At 35.3% G+C, this 20,374-nt stretch overlaps 1 protein-coding gene across 1 annotated transcript in view; it reads right to left on the bottom strand.

Annotated features, from left to right (window-relative positions):
* Positions 1-20,374, bottom strand: part of BGN (biglycan) — a 376,091-nt gene that overhangs the window by 10,357 nt on the left and 345,360 nt on the right. The window contains exon 5 of the mRNA XM_044080413.1: positions 16,614-16,724. Coding sequence (XP_043936348.1) covers positions 16,614-16,724 — 111 coding nt within the window. The remainder of the gene's footprint in view (positions 1-16,613; positions 16,725-20,374) is intronic.

The raw sequence follows: 20,374 nt of genomic DNA on the forward strand, positions 1-20,374 counted from the left end.
CCAGGTCTTCTAGCTTCTCCATTCCCTCCAAACTGACAAGCTAAGGCTGGTGCAAACAATAAGGGCATCCTGGGGATCTTGCCATTACCTTCAGCCATGGTGATTATTACTTATTTTTATGACTCGCTCTATCACTCCTCTCACTTGTTGGGGTGCTGTTGTTTTGCTTGAGGGACAGGAGTGCAATGGGGATGTGCAGTGTTTCACTCTGCCTCTGCAGCAGCTCAGCCAAGTCCACTACCCCTGTTCTTCCTTAGATAAGACTGTCTTCACTGTGACAACCCCAGCCACCACTAGAGATCATCACAGGGAACGCTATATACTGTAACTGTCCTCTCTCTGTGACTAGCATATCCATCTCTCCCTACCAGTGTCCCAAACACCAGAGCTACTAATCAAACTTGGGTCACCATGGTCATAGTCAGGTCTTTGTCCCTCAATATCATGGTGCTGCTTTTTGAAGCTGCATTTAACAAAATATTGTTTCTTGTAGAGGCAACCCCCATACTCCCTATGCAGGAGGATTTGTCCGCAGTAACCCTACTATTTGCATAATCATGCTTGGAGGTCACTGCAGTAGAGTGTAAAGAGAAATTCCTCCATGCAGCAATCTTTTCTGAATGAATTATTGTTCAATAAACAGTCCAAAAATCCTGGTTTGAACAAACAGTTTTTGAAGATTTTTTCTATTCCTTTATAGTTACTTACTTATAATTTGTTAAATCAGGTATACAGGCTGCTTACTAAAAAATTTCCATTCACAACCTGGGCCAGAGACTCAAACATGCTTTGATAGAACAAAACAGTTATATTTAGTCTGGAGCTGATACCGATTCAAGCTGCAGCAGAAGAGGCATGGCACATAATAATACTAAATTAATAAACATCAAACCTGGTTTAAAATAGAACAGGCTGACAGCTTAGAAACAATTACACAATAGGCAAATACAATAATCCAAGAGATTAATTGCAGAAAACTAGTTATTATCTATTGATATCATTTAATTTACAATAGTCTTTATGATATTTAAATAGCTAGCTTCTATGCCATATAATCTTCCAAAGTATATCACAACAATACATTTGGCTATACTCTATCTTTTACTTTCTTGTTTCCTGTCATTGTTTCCTTGGAAACATGTGTACCTTCTGCTTAGACTTTTCCTTATTAGGTCATATTTCCTTTTTTTACTTCAAAAACTGTATTCTTTTTTTTCATAAACAAATAATTACTCAATCACTATAGTTAAGTAATAATAGCAATAGAATCTAGCAGCAAAGTGAGGCACACAATCAATCTATGTAGAGTATATACAAGAGCCTGAAGTCAACAAAATAACAAAATGTTAAAGCTCCAATAAAAATGTTGATGAAAATATCTGTTTTGTCTAAGAATAGATGGTCACTGGAAAAGAAGAAGTATAAAAAGAAAAAAAAAACATCAGAGGCAGAAATCTGTTGATAAAAGTCAACAAGAGAAATCACTTTCATCCAAAGATTGTTGCTAAATGCCTTCAGATGAACCCTGTATTCTTTTAGTGTGGTCTGTCTAATGGCAGTTTCTTTTAAGGAGGACAAGAAGTCTTCAAAAGTTGGTGGCATGGCTGATCTACATTTTTTGGTAATATTTTTTCTTGCCACCACAAGAACAGTCCATAGCAGAAAGAGATTGGCATTTTTCAATTCACATCCATTATTTACATTAAATAAGAATAGAAAGTTGGATGATGAAAAAGTGTCACATAATAAAGCTTTCAAAAAGTCATCAGTGTTACACCAAACAAATCTTAGAGAAGGGAAATCAAAGAAAACATGTAACCTATCAGCATTACATTACTACATACATCTCCAACAGTGTATACTATTATGTTCATTTATTTTAGTCATTCTATTTGGAGTTAAAAAGGCTCTGTGTAAAAATGTCCATGTAAAGATATGCCAATAATGAGACCAAGAGGTGTGTTTAACAGAAGTTAATGTTTGAAATTTATTATTAGAATTTAAGCAAGATGCATGACCCAGTGTAACAGGTTTCCAGAACTTGTCATTTAAGTATATGTTAAATTTTATAAATATTTTATAAAATTTTGAAATGAAATTATCAACTTTTGATTTCTTATATATACTTTCATAAAAGAGATGTATTAATTTGAGATTTTCTTTATAGTGTGAGTGAGAGATAAACACAATTCTTGAGTATGTGTTTTCACACTCTGCAGCAATACCCAATCATGGGGTTTAAATCAAATTCAAAAATAAGTTGTTGAGTCTCTTTAGTTTTCAATTCTTTAAAACAAAATGTTAGCAACAAATAATATTCTTGGATTTCTAAATGGCAAATACGTGACTGTGTGTTCTATTAAAACATTCTGGTGATACTAAAAGGAAGTATAGATTTGAACCAAATTTTAAAATCTATACTAGAAAGAATTGTGTTTTTAAAAGTCTTCAAGATAAAACTTAAATAGCAAGAACTTTTAGGAGGATAAATGTTTTATTGTATGATGTTACGGAGATAATGCCAAACGAAATGATCTTGATTAGTAGAATTATTATTACCTAATACTTCATTATTATTGTTGAGGAGAACAATGTGTAAAGTTTTCCACTATAATTTATAATTATAATTAGGATCAGCCCAGTTTAATATAATTTTAAAAATGGATGCTTTAATGTAAGTATCAGTATCTGGAAAATTAAAAACTTAATAGCTGTTTATTTCTTTAATATGATTTTTGTCGAGAAGAAGAGACCATGCTTGTATTATATATAGTAGTTTGGGAAAAGAATAATTTTTATTAACTGAAGTCTATCTTCAAAGGAAATAATAATCCTATTTCATTTAGAACTAAGATTTTATATCGTATTTATAACATTGTCATAACTGGCATTTTTTATTTCATCAATAGACTTCAGTAAAGTGATACCTGAATATTCCAATGAGGAGACTTGTTTGCCAATGATGTGATTTTGTTGTATTTGAATTTTTTTTCTTTTATGTAAAAGTATAAATTTTGATTTGGATTGATTAAAGTGAAGGGCGGAAAGAGACTGAAATAACTTTATTGTGGATTTTAGTTCCAAAATAGTTGATCTTGAAATGGGAAGTGTTAGCAAAACATCAGCAAAGAACATAATTTAGAAGTATAATGATCTATGCCTGTAATATATGTATTTGTCTCAAACTGAAATTGCAAAAATTTCAGTGGCTAAGGTGAATAAAATTGGAGAGAGTGGGCAACCCTGTTTAGTACCTTTGATCAAAGGAATGAATTCTGAAGTAAAGGGGCAAGTTTTGACATAAGCATTATTATTTTTATAAATATTCATTAAGTGTGAGATAAAGCACCTAGGAAAATGAAATAATTCTAAACATTTTAATAAATAGTTTCAATTCAGAGAATCAATGGCTTTTTCAATGTCTAGACTAATTAAGAGAGCTTATTCTTCTCCATTATTTAAAAAATCAATAAGAGTTAGCATGCATCTAATATTATAGTGCATTTGCCTTTGATATCTAAAACCTGTTTAATCAAAGTTAATTATTTGGACTATGGGTTCCTTTATTCTATAACAACAGACATAACAATCTTATAATTATTATTTAGAAGTGAGATAGGTGTGCAACAGGAATATAGTTGGGGATTGTTCTTTTTTTTTAATATGGATGTAATTAATGAATATTTCCAGGAAGGGGAATATTGTCTTGGGTTTGAACCTCAACTAAGTTTTTATGAAAAAAAATAAAATAAAGAGGGAGGGAATAGTTTATGTATTTATATTATTATTCCATCCTTACCTGGGGCTTTGTTTTATTTTATTATTTTTCTTTTTGTGTAAAATCTATTTATAAGAAATCTGTTTATATATGCCATCTTTTAATTCTGAAGGGAGTTTCTTACTATTAAGAGAATCAAGGTTTAACACTGGAGTCTTAACATCAAATCTAGGATTTTGATTTTGAGATGTATAGTGAAATCTGAAAGCATCAAGAATTTCTCCAATATCTGTGGAATTTTTCTTTATTTTGTCATGTCTAACATCTAGAATGTTATCAATTTTTGATTGCATTTTAACTATTTTTGAAAAAAGTATGCATGTGTTTGGGTGATAAGGAATAAGAGGTAATTTTTCATTTTTTTAAAGCCAAGCCTGGTTTGTGATATGCAATATGAAAATATTGTTTGTTTAATGTTTCTGTTTCTTTCATATTAGATGTATTATTCTTAATAAATTTAAATTTGGCCAGTAAAAGTTGTGATTGAATGTTTAGTAATTCTGAATCCTATTCCTTAATTTTATTTTATACGAAGTTACTATTTTGCCAAACATAAAAAATATAAGTCTTTAATGAATCCCATATCATAACTATATTAATATCAGAAGAATTGGTGAATTCCAGAAAGAAATTTAGTCCATATAGTAACCAGGGTTGAAACTCTTTAAGTTTAGTTATATAAGCAGGTATTCTGGTCAAGAAGGATAACATTTTAAAACTGGTTTAGTACTTTAGAATAAGGGTATCATGATCAGGTATAGGACAAAAAGAGATGTTAAATCCTGATACAATAGAAATTATGTCCTGGAAGACTAGTTATTTTATCAGTTCTGGTCTATGTGCCATATTTATAATCATGATGAGAAAAATGCAATGAGCAGGAGTCTTTCATAGAAAATGCATCCTTTAAGTTAAAGGTTTCTATCCATTTTTAAGTGTTTTTGCAGTGGAGGTCATTCTTAGTTTCCTGTTATTGCTGCTGTCTAAGTCTTCTAATATATAACTAAAATCCCCACTTTTTATTAGATTGCCTTTGTAATTATTAAGAATAATGTCTAGATGTTTCTTAGCTAGGCTTTGACCCATAGCTGGAAACCAGTAAAGATTTACTGTAGTCCTATTAAACTTTAAAACTATAAGGGAAAGAAGACCTTCTTTATATTCATATTCATATTCATATTCATGAATAATTTGTGGAAAATCTATATTTTTCTTTCAAAGTATCCTGAGTCCCCTTCTCTTAGTTTAAAAGAAGATTGAGCTAAAATTATATAATTACCAGGATACCAAATATATTTTCCATCTGTTTAATATGTGTTTCTTGAAAAAAAATCTTGTGAGCCTTATTTATATTCAGATATTGTATTAGGTTTGATCTTTTCATTGGAATATTTAAATCATTAGCATTTATTGATGTTGTTGTTTGTTTTTTGGCTTTTCCTGGTTAGGGGTCGCCACAGCGGAACTCCGGTCCGCTAATGATTGGCAGTTGACCTTTATGGTTGATAACAAGGATAAATAAGTCCCTATATGTGATATTTCAAGTGTACATGAAAGAGGAAGTATGAGTAAAAAAAAAATAATGTAACAGAGCAAGTAACGGAATGCCTTTCATGATTATGGAGCATAAAGACCGACAATTTGGGCCAAATAAAAGAAAAGAAAATAATAGTTATGTTGTGAATAGTACAATTTAATTGCAAACTTGGGATTATTAAAATTCCTAGCCAAATAGATAAACAAAAAAACTATAAGACTATCCAACACTACCTAACCAACTTAGAATCTATAGAATCTGTAAGAATAGACATAAATGATTTATTGCACAGCTCAACTGGTTACCCTATGAAGACTTTGTTACTTTTGACAAGATTTAGATTAATATTAAAGTATGTTATTAATGCTAACATTTAAGTGAATGATTATAAAATGAGGAAAGGAAGAATGCAGATATGAACTAAATAAACTGAATTTATACAGAAGTAGTAAAATAAAATAATTGCATTGTCTGCTTATTAAGAAATAAAACAATGATATTTAAATATATATTAATTTCTGTAAGTATAAAGAAAAGAAATTGTGGTTAGCTAATTATTATTTCTCATCTTCAAATATGAGAAGTTATAATATCTAATAATACAAATGTAAAAAGTAGAAGAACTATGATGGACTATTATACAATACTACAATAATAAAGCAATCTCCTCCTTCCTTCCCCCTTTTTCCTTTCTTTTTTTTCTGTATAAGACAGAGTTGACATAGTTGTAATACAAGTTTATGCAGCATGAGTAAAAGTAATAGATTATTTCCCATATGTTGTTAGAAGTCACATGACTTGAATCAGCAGCAATCTGAGTAATGACTATTCTATCTCATCTCCAGCTTCTCTTTTACACAAAACAAAAACTCTTTATAACAGGAACGTGAACCATGAAATTATCTGCAAAATAGGGGTAAACTAGCAATGGAGATCATTCATACCATGGAAAACAAGTAACCCTGTAATTCTGGACAAAACTGAGCATGAAATGTTAACTAGTATTATTTCATTAATCAAACTCACATGGTGAGAATAGACTAGGGTATAAAATAGTTACAACTATAAACTTTAGGTGTAAAAGCAAGTGAAAACCAGCCAATTGAGACTATAAGGAACAGGAAGCCAGAGTGAGAGGTGTATTCCTAAAGAGGAAGCATTGTAACAGAAGCACAGATGATTTCCTGTAGAGTACATTAATAAAACCAACAAAGATGCATGCCTCCAGCAAGAACCACCTTAAAACCTAGAGCATCCAGATAGCTACAACTATGTAAAACAAAGCTCGATGAGCACGCCTGAAGATAAGTGCAGCAAACAGGGAAAAGAAAACAACATGTGGACAACTGAATTCAGGAAAACAAACATTTGAACAAGCCAAATGTTGCCAAAACAATCAACAGTCTCCCACAAAATGAAAATAAAGCTCCTCAGACAAGTGATCCCCCTTTCAAGACTGCACCCACAAAGGAATCACGCAACAGACACACAGCCAATCTCTTATTATAAACATAATGGAATAGCTAAAGTACCATTCAAAGGTGCATGAAGCACAGAATAAGCACAATAAAATCTAGAGGGCCACTATGTAAACTTCAAATGCCCAGCACACAGACCAAAACTATAAAAAGATTAAAACTACAATAGTGTCTCATACAAATACACTAAAAGTGAGAAAACAACCATGGTCCTAGAAAGAATAAGTCAAAATATATTCATGAATTGCTCTTGCTTAAGCTAAAAGAAGCAGCAAAAAAGGGAAAAATTACCTGTATGTAGAGAGTGATGTTTGATTGTTACAAAGGTGCTATAATCACCTTGACTTCAAAAATGTTAATAAGAGTGCATGTACTCAACTATGCATATTTAGAACAACATATATAAACATTATCTTTAGGTTTTCCTTTTCCTATTATTAAATAGTGGAAACGTCTGAGATATCATTACTAAGTTCAGAGAAGAGGTTTGCAAAAAAAGTAGAAGGTATTCAAAGGTAACAGTTATTTTGTGACTGGAGATTTCAAAACTTTGTTAATACCCATTAAACTGGGATCTGTTTTTCTTTTTACTTCATATCATTAGGAAATGACCAATCCATGTCTTCAGACAAGGGGATAAGGTTATTATTCTTAACAAATGCAGAGGCTTCCTTTAAATTATTAAAGATTTTTGATTCATTTGAAGATTTATTAATTTTTTTTTTGCTGGAAAATTATCTGAGATTTAAATCCATTCTGTTTAATCGATTTCATAAGAGACCAACAACTTTTCCTCATTTCCATAATTTTAGATGAATAGTCATTGTCCAATCTGATTGTATTTTGTTTATATTTCAAAGGTGCCCTTCTCCATGCAGTTTTAAGTATTAGTTCTTTATCAATATACAATTAAAAATTAATTACTGTAGATCTCAGAGGAGAAGATAAAGAGGAAGGAATAGGTTTACCTATGGCTCTGTGAGCCCTTTCAATACCATAGGAGAGCCCTTCCTGAAGATGTAATATTCTGGAATCCCAGTATTCAGGTAGGATAGTAAATATGACCTTCAGTTTTTTTCTGGAAGTCCAGAAATCCTTATGTTGTATCTCCTTCCTCAATTTTCTAAATCATCTATTTTGTTTAGTAGCCAACTGTTTTATTTTAATAGAAAATCCATTTGAGTTTCTTCTTCTTTAAGTCTTCCATCTATGTCATTTAGGGCATTCTCCATATTAAAGATTTTGTTTTGTTGTTGTTGTAACATTTCTTTAAAAACATCAGTTTGTTTAAGGCAGTTGTCTCTCAAATTTTCTAAATTTTCCTGTAAGCCAACAATTTTCAAGGATAATTCCTGGAGAGTAAATGTCACTAGCTGCATATCTTTCTTCAAAGAAGTATCAAAATGATAGTGCTTAGAATTACTCCTTTTCTTTCAACTATCCAGTCTCCAAGTAAAACTGACAGGAATTTTTTTTATAAAACTTTACAAAATTCAAGAATGGATGAGTCGAGACTGCTATCAATTAAGATGAAATAGAATTTTTTGAAGAAAATTATTTTCTTGTATTTAAGAATAATTCTGCAGTGCTCTAAAAATTGCTGTCTTCACTTAGCCATCTAGGCTCCAGCCTCTCTATGTCATGGTTTTTGATATCCATTTCATAATGCCCATGCAGTCTTGATTTCTGAAAATGCATTCAATAATCTTTTAGTCTCCCCCTCCTCTGAGTTACCCTTTTTTAATTTTGTTTGGTTCTGTGATCCCTCACTTTGTTTCCAATCTTTCACTGTTCATCACCTTCAAACCAGTTAACCAGCTCCTGTGGTTTCATTCATGTGTTTAGTACACTCTGCTTCCTCTCCAGTCCTTCCTACTTTCACTATGTTTTGAATTCCTCCACTGTAATTTTCCTTACACCTGCTTATATACTTAACCCTCTTTTCTTCAATTACCTCTTCGTATCTATTAAATCTGGGAATGAGGATTCTTGCATATTACAATACACTTTGTTTATAAATTTACTTAAAACAGCTTCCTTTAGCAGTTTATGTCTCTTAACATCTGTTTGGAGAAACGGTTAAAGTATATGAATAGCCTTTTTATAACTTTTTTGCCAGTGAATTGCCTTTCTTTATGCTTCAGGTTTAATACTGGGAGTCTGAAGAGTCCATTGCCATGTAACATCATCCCAGTAACTCTCCTACTAACTTATATTTTTGCTGATAAATAAAAGTCTCACTTAATTTATGCAGTGTATATTTCAGTGTAAATGTATTTGTTTCACCTGTTTTACATCTCAGTACAGCTTCATTAAACTACTGCAGTTCATGTTTGAGTGTGCTTATCTGTTTGTATACAACTATAACTGTTTCAAGACTGTAATTGATGGAAATAAATTTTAATAAAATACATATCTTTTTGCAATATTAATTTACTGTATATTGCTTATTATTTCTTTCTTTATCATATTCATGTAATACACATTCTATATTTATGGTTTGTGGCTTAAATGGGTCCACAATGGGCCATTTTGCCACTTTGGTTAACAAACAATAAAATAAGTGTCGATTTCAGCTCATATTTTATTTTTTTCTTTCAGTGCTAATGCCTTTACACTGGAGTGAAGTACAAATTAAAGGGCAAAGTCCAAAAGAGTTAGGGCAGCAAAGTGGAGGCCTTCCAGTAATAGTAAATATCCATTTGAACTGCTAATAGCCATACACCCCCCATATATAAGGGAGGGTGGAGCATGTAGATTATGGTACAGTCAGAGATTTGCAAATGCTTTGTTGTGATTCAAGGTATATGGAGCCTCCACAGCCTTCAAATCTTTGGCTGTCTCAAGGTGCAGAGAAATTTTGTTACTTTTCAGATCATCAAGGGCAAACAGATATCAGGCCACAGGTTAACACACACAAACTTAAAAAAGAAATGCATAAACATTAATATACTTTTAGACTATATTTCATTAGTGCTTCCTAATATAACAACCTGTGAGTGTTACTACAGCCATATATGCATCTAATTAGATTTGCTAAAAATGATAATTATGCACTAATTCTGAGCTAGGCTTAAATGGTTCATTTACTATCAAGCCCACCCTTGATCTAAGGAATATAAATACATTATCTTAAATGCACGCTATACATCATGTAATATGATGGTAAATACAGTGTCATTTATTTCAAAATGTTTGTATGCATGTGCACCTGAAGAAGGGCATAAAGGGAATGCAACTCTTTCTTGCAGCACCAATTTTTTTTTTTTTTTGCTGTCATTTTTGTGCCATATCCTCCCTGTTATTCAATCATTTTGTTTTATCACCAGAATTGCATGATGTATTTCAATATGATCAGCCAATATGATCAGACAGGATTTTGTACTGGCCATAGATTTCTCCTTACTTCTTCCCTGTTTGCACCCTTGTTCTTTACTTCTCACATATTTCACCCCATTGAGCTTGAGATTAGCAAGCCCATACTGCTGTGTGCAAGCTGCACAATAACCTGAGGGAAATTCAATGTGTGGAGGCCCATGTCCCATCAAAGGTTAGCTACAGCAGAAATGGGGGAAGGGGAATGCTCTGCAGGAAGAGGGTAGGCCATCCCACAGGAGCAGAAAGCTGGCCTGCTCCTACCATCTGAATGTTGTTGCAGAGAAGATGATCTGACTGGGGATTCCTGCAAATAAACACATGGACCATAGAGTTCTCACCTCTCCTGGCAAATCCTGGATCCCAGTGCCAGGGAATTAATGGATGAGTGGACTGGGTGATTGCAGGTAGAAGAGCCATTGGGTTCAGACCTGCTGGGTAGGATAATAAAAAAAATCTACCATAACTGCACCACCTACCACCAAAACATACGCACTTCAAACCCTAGTAAAAGAGATTTAGCCTTATTCTGTTGTGACTGATGCTTTGCTTGCTTAGGTAGGAATGCATTTTTTAACAGAGAAGGTGAACATTGGTTATAGCAGCCAACCTAAATTAGTTGTTGAGAAACAGCCCATAGCTAAATCAAGTATGCATGAGCAAGACTTATTGCATTTCTTGGGAAGGAAAGATAATTAGTCATTTGCTTAAGATTGATATAAATCTCTATGAGTTTAGGAATACCCAACATAATATAACGGTTAGTCTGCTACATCTGCCTGAATGCTGCAGCTATGTCCTGGCCAAATTCCCTATTGCTTTCCCTTCCATTCTTCCATTTGCACTGTGCTACCCTGAATGCTTTGGTTATTTATATGTACCATTGCTGTTTTGTGTAATATATTCCAGTGCTTTACTTCCCATCCATTGAACAAAATCTTTTTCATGATTGCCTTGATTTCAGCCCCCACACTTTTCATTTGTGACCCATTCTCCTTCCTGTCCTTTATCTTCAAACATAAACTGCCTACCTACTTTCTAACTATTCTATGCACTCTTAACATCTCTTCTTTCTCTTTCTTCCTGTCTTTCCCTCATTACTTCCAGACAGAAAACAATAACTTGCTTTTCCTTTTGTTTGAGGCATCACATTCTCTCATCATACCTTTGCTTTTCCTTTCTTCTGTATCTTTCCTATACCCAAAATACCTTTTGAAATCTCTCCTTGATAGAGCACAATACCCTAGATAAGGCTTCAACTGAAACCTTGTAAAAAGGAAAGATATTGTCTGTATCAATACTTCTCTAAAAATGCATTTCATTACCTTTGTCACTGCTGTTTTAATACATTTGTTGACCATATAAGCCTACTGACACACATGCCCATTACCAGGGACAATGCAGGACCATTGTCTGGTTAACTGACCTGCTTAGAGTCACACAGCAGGCAAAAGAAGATGGAAGGAATTAAACCAAACACTGGATGGCACACTGTGATGGTTATCCCACTCCACAAAGGGAGAGCCAGAACGGACCCCGGGAATTACTGCCCCATTAGCCTGACGAGCCTGGTCTGCAAGGCCATGGAACGTATCATCATGGAACTCATAAACAAAGACATTGGTAATCTCCAAACTCTGGACCTTACCCAGTTCAGATTTGTAAAAGGCAGATCATGTCTCCTAAACCTGATTGACTTCTTTGAAGCAGTCACCAAAGCCATAGATGAAGGTAAAATGGTTCACACAGCTTATCTAGATCTCGCCAAGGCTTTCGACACCATCCCCCACTCTGGAATTATAGATAAGCTCACTAAACTAGGTATAAATCCCTATGTCACAAGATGGGTTGCCAATTGGCTCATGGACAGAACCCACACTGTGAAAGTAGCAAACTCCAAATCCGACTTCAGACCAGTGACAAGTGGAGTACCACAAGGTATAGTCCTGGGTCCTCTCCTGTTTGGTATCTACTTCTCTGAAGTACAGGCTAACACTGAAGGTCTTTGGCTAACAAAGTTTGCAGTCATCTGCATAATCCATAATTGAAACTCCTAACGATGTGGACATACTACAAAAGGGCCTCACTGAGACAGATGCCTGGTGTCAAAGCCATGGCCTGAAGCTCAATGCCAAAAAGTGTATTGTTATCCCCTTTGTACCCATGAAATACCACATAACTGGTAGTCTACTTAACGCCGAAAATGTGATAAGAGACCTTGGGACACAGGTGGACAGTAGTCTCTCCTTTGATAATCACATCGCCACAGTGGTCAGGAAATCCTTCTACGTGGCTCACTTCATCATAAAAGGTTTCTCATCCAGAAAAAAAGAGGTCATTGTTCCCTTCTACTCATCACTCATTAGACCAATTATAGAGTACAACGCTCCCTTTGGTATGTACCTCACAAGACATCTACAACAACTGGAAAGGCCACAGAAATACCTCACAAAGAGGATTACTGGCCTCAAACAGATGCCCTACGCAGACCATCTCAAAAAACTCCAGCTTTATTCCATCGCATATCGCCTACTCAGAGGCGATCTCTGCCTAACATACAAAGCTATGTCAAACCCAGAGCTGTTAGACATGCTCCACTTAAAGAAATCCCAATCCCTCCAAGCTACACGCTCTAGGGACCGGGTCTATATTATATCATCGAACGCTTAAAAAAGCGAATGCTGATTGATCGACCTAATTTAAGCAAAAGCTTACAATCTCAAACTGTCAGATCAGCAATTTTTTTCCCAGGGAAAAAAATTGCTGATCCAAAACACATACACACAACACAAGCACACCAAACAAACAGAAATCCACACACATACACCTAAAATCTGATACCTAACCCTACACTAAACTATGCACACACCACTAACTACCCACTTACCTTAACTCAAACCCTAACCCTAAGGTCCGTCACTATCGCACACTCACCTCACTCTCTCCCTAACCCTAACTCACTTAAATCCGCCCTAACCCTCATGTCCACTCAATCGCACACACACCTAACCCGAGCCCTAACCCTAACTCACCCTAACACTCACATCCACACAATCGCACACTTACCTGAATCCGACCGGTAACTTTCCACCATAACACTGAAAATACCGAAGCAACAGAAATGGACAACCAAATTCTTTCCCTAGGAAAAAATTTGAGGTTCTGCTGCTTCGATATTTTGCAGTTTCGTGAAAATAAGTTAGATCACTCAGCGTTCGCTTTTTTAAGTATTCGAGGATATAATATAGACCCTAGGGACCTAAACCTTATCACCACAATAAACAGAACATGCTGGAGGGATAGTTTCCTGTCCCAGAGACTTCCCATACTCTGGAACAGACTATCTATCTATGTCAAACAGCTCCTCATTAGCGCTCTTCAAGAAAAATCTTGATGATTGGATGGGAGATAGGAAATTCACCCCGGGGATCACTTCTGTGGCTCTGCTCAACAGAGGCGCAGGAAAATAATTTTCTTGGGTGGCGAAAGCAGGGGAACATTTTTGGCTAGGCTTGTATAGGCCCTAGGGCCAATAACCTAGTACCCTCCTATGAACCTATGAACCATGTACACTTGGTTACAAGAAAGAGCTCATTAACAGTTTTCAGACTTATTGCTCTGCACTTGCTGTTAGATATATTTGCCATATTTCTGAAGCATCATTTTGGTACATTGACCATCACTATCTTACCTTTCTCATGCCCTTTTCTTTCCAGCAGCATCTAATGACCCCTATAGTATCTCCTGTGTTACCGCACCTAAAGTGTATCGGTTTTCAGTTATGTGCACTGAAGCCTGTCATCAGTTTGTATACTCTCTTAGCCTGTTCATAATACTCATCTGGCTAGCCTTCATAGATGTTACTAGAACTGCAGTTTTGATATCATCTATGAATATGCGTATCTTTTTTTCTGTAGTCCCTAACTGATGTGATTTTGACACAAATGCGTTGAACAGTACTGGACCAAGTATCAAATCTTCTGCACATAACTGGTCAACTTCCTTTGGTTTAAGTCCTACTGACCACCGTTTCCAAGTCAATCCACCCAGACAGCCGTTCATAGCTCATCAGCATCAGTCCCACCCTGATCCCACTTCTTTGGGACACTATATCAAATGCCTTAATTATTTCCAGGTGTATCACGATCACAGGCTCCATTCCATCTAAGTCTTCTGTCAGCTAGTCATTAGACCAGATTTGTCTGGAAGGATTTCTTGAGTCCAAGTTAATGGTTATCTGTTAATCTACTAGCTTATCTCTGTTGATCCTTTTCAGGATTTTGCCAGGGAGAAAAATCAGACTTTTTTGGCCTATGCCTATACTCACCCTGATACTTGCTTGCACAAGTGTACTTTTGAAACCCTTTTCCTTTCCTCTGACACCTCCCTCCATGTTAGCAATAGGCTGCACAGACGCATAAAGGGCACTGTTGATGTATGTTTTTCTAATGATGCTCGGGTATTGTAGACCTTGTCATACATTGTCACTCAGTCTGGTTAGATTCCTCACTACATTTTCTGTCATCATTGTCTCAACTGTCCAATAGTCTTCATGTTGTCCCTATGTTCACTTACATGCTCAAATCTTTGATTTACTTTCCTCTTGAACTAATGTTGAGAGACACTTATACAGTATTTCCAGTTGTTTCCCTGTCTCTTCATATCTCTTCCTTCTAAGGTAGCCATATTTCCTACCTGACCTTACCTCTCTCCACTCCATCCCCGAAGATTTTTTTTCTGAAGTCTGTTTCCAGGAATCTCTCAGTCATTGGCTTTCACTACTATATTAGATGCTCTCTTTTTTGCTACTTTGTAACTGCCTTCATCCCATCATCCACTTCTGTTCACTTCATTGATGGCTGCCTTCTTTCTCTTATTGAATTTCATCTCTTTGTTTTTCTATGTTAGGTGTTTATTTCCTGACTTCCTTCTTTTTCTAATGTTTAACCCATGATCCTACATATTTCCTACTTGATGCATTTTCCAGAACACTTCTACTGACATCCACTAATTTCAACCTCCTGCATTGAAGTCCACACTTCTACAGTCTCAAATGTCATTTCTAGTTCCCTGCCCTTTGCTATTTGCAGTATTACCATTTTAAGCAAACTGTTCATTTACTTCTATTTTCCAGCACTCTGCCTTAGTGAGAATTTTATCTAATATCCTTCCCGTCCTTATGGTTTCCATGGGATTCTGTTCAAGCACTGTCCTGTACAAAAGGATTCCACTTGGGCTTTCTCACCTTCATTACAATGGATATCAATTATTACATCATCATCCAGTGATGAGGAAAATGGAATGTTTTCAAAGTGTGCAATCCTGGGAAAAAGGTGAACATTTCAAGAACAGATATCAGCCATTGTCAAGTCTTGTTTGCAACCATCCAAGAAACATCTCCAGATCAAGCAACAATTCTTCCTAAGGATCTATTTATGGTGATACTTGCCAATGTTCCTTCATGCCTACATTACTGCAATGTGTTCTACTTCCAGATGTCTGACACAAAACTTGATTGCTTGCTGCTTGTAGAAAACAACATGGCATGTTTACTTATTGATGTGCCATGTTACATCATATTATTCCTTATCTGAGGGATATTCTCTAACAACCTAATCATTCATGTATTACATTCAGGTTCTGAAATTTATATTTTCAGTCCTGTATTACTTGGGTCCCTTGTACTTTACAGAAATACTTGTTTCATATGGCTGGTACATTCGCTCCATTCTGCCATTATAAATCCACTAGTTTTCTTAAGATATGTTTGAAACAACTGCATTTAGGCCACGTATTTATGAAGTGCTCTATACCTTTGCAATGTTCCACCATAGTGGCTTTGAGAATGCATGATATTCACTTTTAAATGACCTCTTAAATGATATATTTTAATCTGGTTTATTCAGTTAATGACCTTGTGTTCATTTGATTCAGTCATTTGATTTAGCCACACAAAAAATTGTGTTTGCATTGTTTTTCTTATCTCTTTTATGCTTATGAATATATTTATTCGGTAACAATTTGAAATGTTGGGTCACAAAATGAGGAAACTGAATGGCTGAAAGAACAGACTTACATATACTAAGTCCAAGATACAATTTCTTGGAATATTCCCTTTTTTGTGAGGTTTGGCGATCTCATAGTTGGTCTATATGAGTTCGGGATTTCTGGGGGGCCTGCCTCCCCCACCACCCACAAAAACAAGTTTTAAGGAGAAGAGTGATTTTCGAGATTCACTCTGCCCCTGTGTTTTTGTTCTTTTTTTCATGGTTTATCAGCATTTCAAGTGCTGACATTTCAATACAGAGCCATTTATTCTTTATCTTGTGTACAAATATGAGACTAAACAAAGCTGAAATTAAAAAAAAAATCAGTGCTCACACTAGTTATTCAAATTCATTTAATGTTAATGTTAAAAAATAATGCTGTTCAATAAGTAAGTTACCTTTAGGAACTCCAGTTAGTCTAGCTTCAGAAATCCTGAGGTAATTTATTTTAAGGCCATCAAATGCTCCTGGCTCAAAACCACTGTTTTCCAGAGGGTTTCCTCCCATTTCTGTGGAAAAATATAAGATTCAAAAAGATCAAGGCAACATTTATGTGATTCATAAAAGTCCAATCAACATTTCTACTACCAAAACCACTACTACTGTACACAGTAAAAGAACCTTGATGATTGGATGGGAGAAAGGAAATTCACCCCGGGGATCACGTCAGTTGCCCTGCTAGACAGGGTTCCAGGGAAGTAAATAGTGTGGGAAGAAATAGCCAGGGAATTGTTATGGCTAGGCTTGTATAGGCCCTAGGGCTGATAGCCTAGTACCAACATATGAACCTATGAACTACAAACAGAAAGCTCTGATATACTCAATAGAACTGTGATGAAGACTGGCATTCATAGTCACTGTGCAAATGTGTTACAGGTATCCATGCTGCCCACGAATGAGCTTAGCTAGGCCATAATTTTTATTTATTTTTTTAACGTTTGTTGACTGGGAAAGTCTGACTAGGACAGACCCTAATTTCAACGGAGGCCCAGAGAGAAATCCTCCAGACAATTCTTAGAGGCCATTTATGTTCATATGCTATGGCCACAAATAAGCCTATGCAAATTAACTCAAAATTAAATGCATGGACACAAATAAGCCTAAGCAAATTAACTCACAATGAAATGTAAATGAAAAATGATGTAAAACAGCACATGATAATGAAGTGTTCTTTCATCCACTTATGATAGTCAAATTTTGTTGCAGCCACAGATTCATTGTAAAAAGCAGAGTCACTCCTGTTCTTTCAACTTTGCAATCTGCATAGATGCTTGCTGATCTTGTAAAAATTATATCAGTTGTCCTTTCTCTGCCCTGATCCCTTGTTCTGTAGCATTATTGTATATTGCCACAGCCATACACAAAAAAACCTCATTAGTCAAACAACAAAACAATTTTGTCATACTTGCCATCCTCAGAAAAAAAGTTATGTGACACGATTCCCATAATCATATACACATGCAGAGTTCGGCCAAGTACAGCTGTGCTGAAGTAATGTTTGTACTAAAATGAATACGTTTACAATAGTGCAGAAAGCAGTTTGTTAACAAAGTAGGCCTTCCTTCACTCCTATTACTTTCTTGTAAGCATAATGCTGATAATTCTCATTCATCAATGACACACAGGAATCTCCCAGTAAGGACACGTGTTGAACCACCAAAACATCCTTGCCACATCAAAACTTCTGAATTAAATCACTGCATTTCTACCAAGTATGCCCAGTCACTAAGAAATACTAATGCTGTAATGATTTCCTATTTACAAATGACAGTTTACAATATTCACCAAGATCATTGCAATATTCCCAGCATATGAATAAAACAAGTGAACTCAACAATTTTACATCATTTTCAACTGTTTCAAATTAATTTAACATATTCCCATTATTTTTTCTTATTTTTAAAAAGTCCTCATTTCCATAACTAATTTTCCGCCTAAATTGAGTAATCCCAAATATTAAACTTATTTAAGTAAGTTCACAGTCTTTTACGTATTTTGTATGCAAATGAAACCCTTTTATGTTTATCTGTATGAATTGTAGTAATACATCAATGTGGACAGCACCTTATGCATGTAATTGGTCTCTCTGCCTTTCTTCACGTAAAGCATATCTACAGGTACTTACTCTTTTGCCTTAAGTAGGTATGTTTATCAACATGTCTGTGCATTTATGTAGTCAGCATGCATAACATCCACTGACTACATTTGCATAACAATGTAGTATCACACCACGGATTTGTCGCTATGCTCAGCCAAAACCCAGGATTGTGAATACCACCATAATTTATAGAAATCAGATTCTTAGAAACGCATCTTGTAAATTACTACACCTGCAACAAATCTTTACTACAGCTTTCATATCATAGCCTGTAATTTATAACTTGAAGTTTGAATTAGTATCATTCTTAGAGTTAAGAGCTGCATTAAAATCAGAAACTGGAATGGATGCTCCAGTAATTCTAAATCATAAACATAGATATGAGCTGGTGAATTCTACACCAGTGGTTTTCAACGTTTTTACCATTGGGGACCAGTGAAAATAGGAGAATTATTTTGGCGACTGCTAAGACAGAAATAAAAAATACCCATTATTTATAAGGAATCAATTAAAACAATCACTGTTTGAGAGTTGTATGTGAAAGGATATGAAGTTTGAAATGTCAGTCCTTTTTTATTAGGAACAGACCAGATTTTTTTACCATATTTTTGGGCAGTTGAGCGGTACGCTACCTACCTACCTGTTATACACACACCTACCCATAGCTCCCAATCAAAAAGGGACAAATCCCAACAGAATCAGGAACAAATCCAGAAATAATCAGCTCCATTTTTCATAAATTAGTATTATTAGCTTGAGACATTAATTAAATAACAGGACATGAGTGAATATACATTTAAGTCTGTAACTCTAATTATTGTTATTATTTATTAAGTGTAAATAATTACCTTTCCTCCAAAAGTTACCATGTTTAGGTGGGATTATGAAGGATGGAGCTAAAATTTCAGTCAAAATCAGGGACAGTTGAGAGGTATGTACCTTCCTCTCTCCCTCCCTCCCTCTTATACACACACACACACACACACACACACACACCTCCCTCCCTCTCTCTTAAACACAGACACACCTCCCTCCCTCTTACACACACACACACACACACACACACACACACACACACACACACACACACACACACACACACACACACACACACTATGCTATCTTCCAAATCTTTTAAAACTAATATATAATGAAGTTCTCCACCACATTAATAAATCTGATCTCCAGGTCAATGCACACACTGATTTTGCAATGGCTTTTTCTATCCAGTGACCAAAATACTGTGAAGTTGTCTGAAACTATGCAGTCATGGAGAAGGGTTAATTAAGTGTAGCTATCTTTACAGATCTCAGCAGAGTATTCATACCCTAATGATATTTGTGACAGTCCCTACTCTGGTTCAGTAATCAAGGAGCCTCAATCCTCACAACTGAGACTGCTGAAGAACAGCTACTAGGAACAAAAGTGGATGCATGCAGTATTTTCAGATGCAGATCTTTGCACTAAGCACAATTTACCTTAAGAGCACACAGGGAGCACACTCTCTCTCTCTCCAGGCCCCAAACAAGACTCCACGCTGACCACTTTGGAGCTGTGTGTCCCTGTTCCAAGTAGCTGACACACACACTTGGATATTTGATTTTCACACACACACACACACACACACACACACACACACACACACACACACACACACACACACACACACACACACACACACACACACACACACACACAACTGGGAAAGGCTGATGCAGATTTTCCAGCTGTGCCCCCTCTGCCCAGATTATAAGGTAAATATGCTGCTATCAGTCAACTACTTTAAGGCTCTTACAAGCTTATCCAATTATACTGAGTAAAAGAAATAATAATACAAATGGTAGAGTTTAACCAATGCAGCAGCAAGGCTTTCAGAAGAGGCAACAGTGTCACTAAAATAAGCATAAGTACTCAAGATGTTAAATTCTTTAAATAACCAGCCACAATGAAAGATATAGGAATATGTAATAATAAATAATAAGATAGAAAACATTAGAATACTGAATATCTAGTTACAATAAACACCAGAGTTTCAATCACATGAGATATAAAAAATAACAC

Source organism: Protopterus annectens, chromosome 8.part0 (assembly GCF_019279795.1).
Source record: "Protopterus annectens isolate FY-2018-M chromosome 8.part0, PAN1.0, whole genome shotgun sequence".
In the NCBI taxonomy this organism is placed as follows: domain Eukaryota; kingdom Metazoa; phylum Chordata; order Ceratodontiformes; family Protopteridae; genus Protopterus; species Protopterus annectens.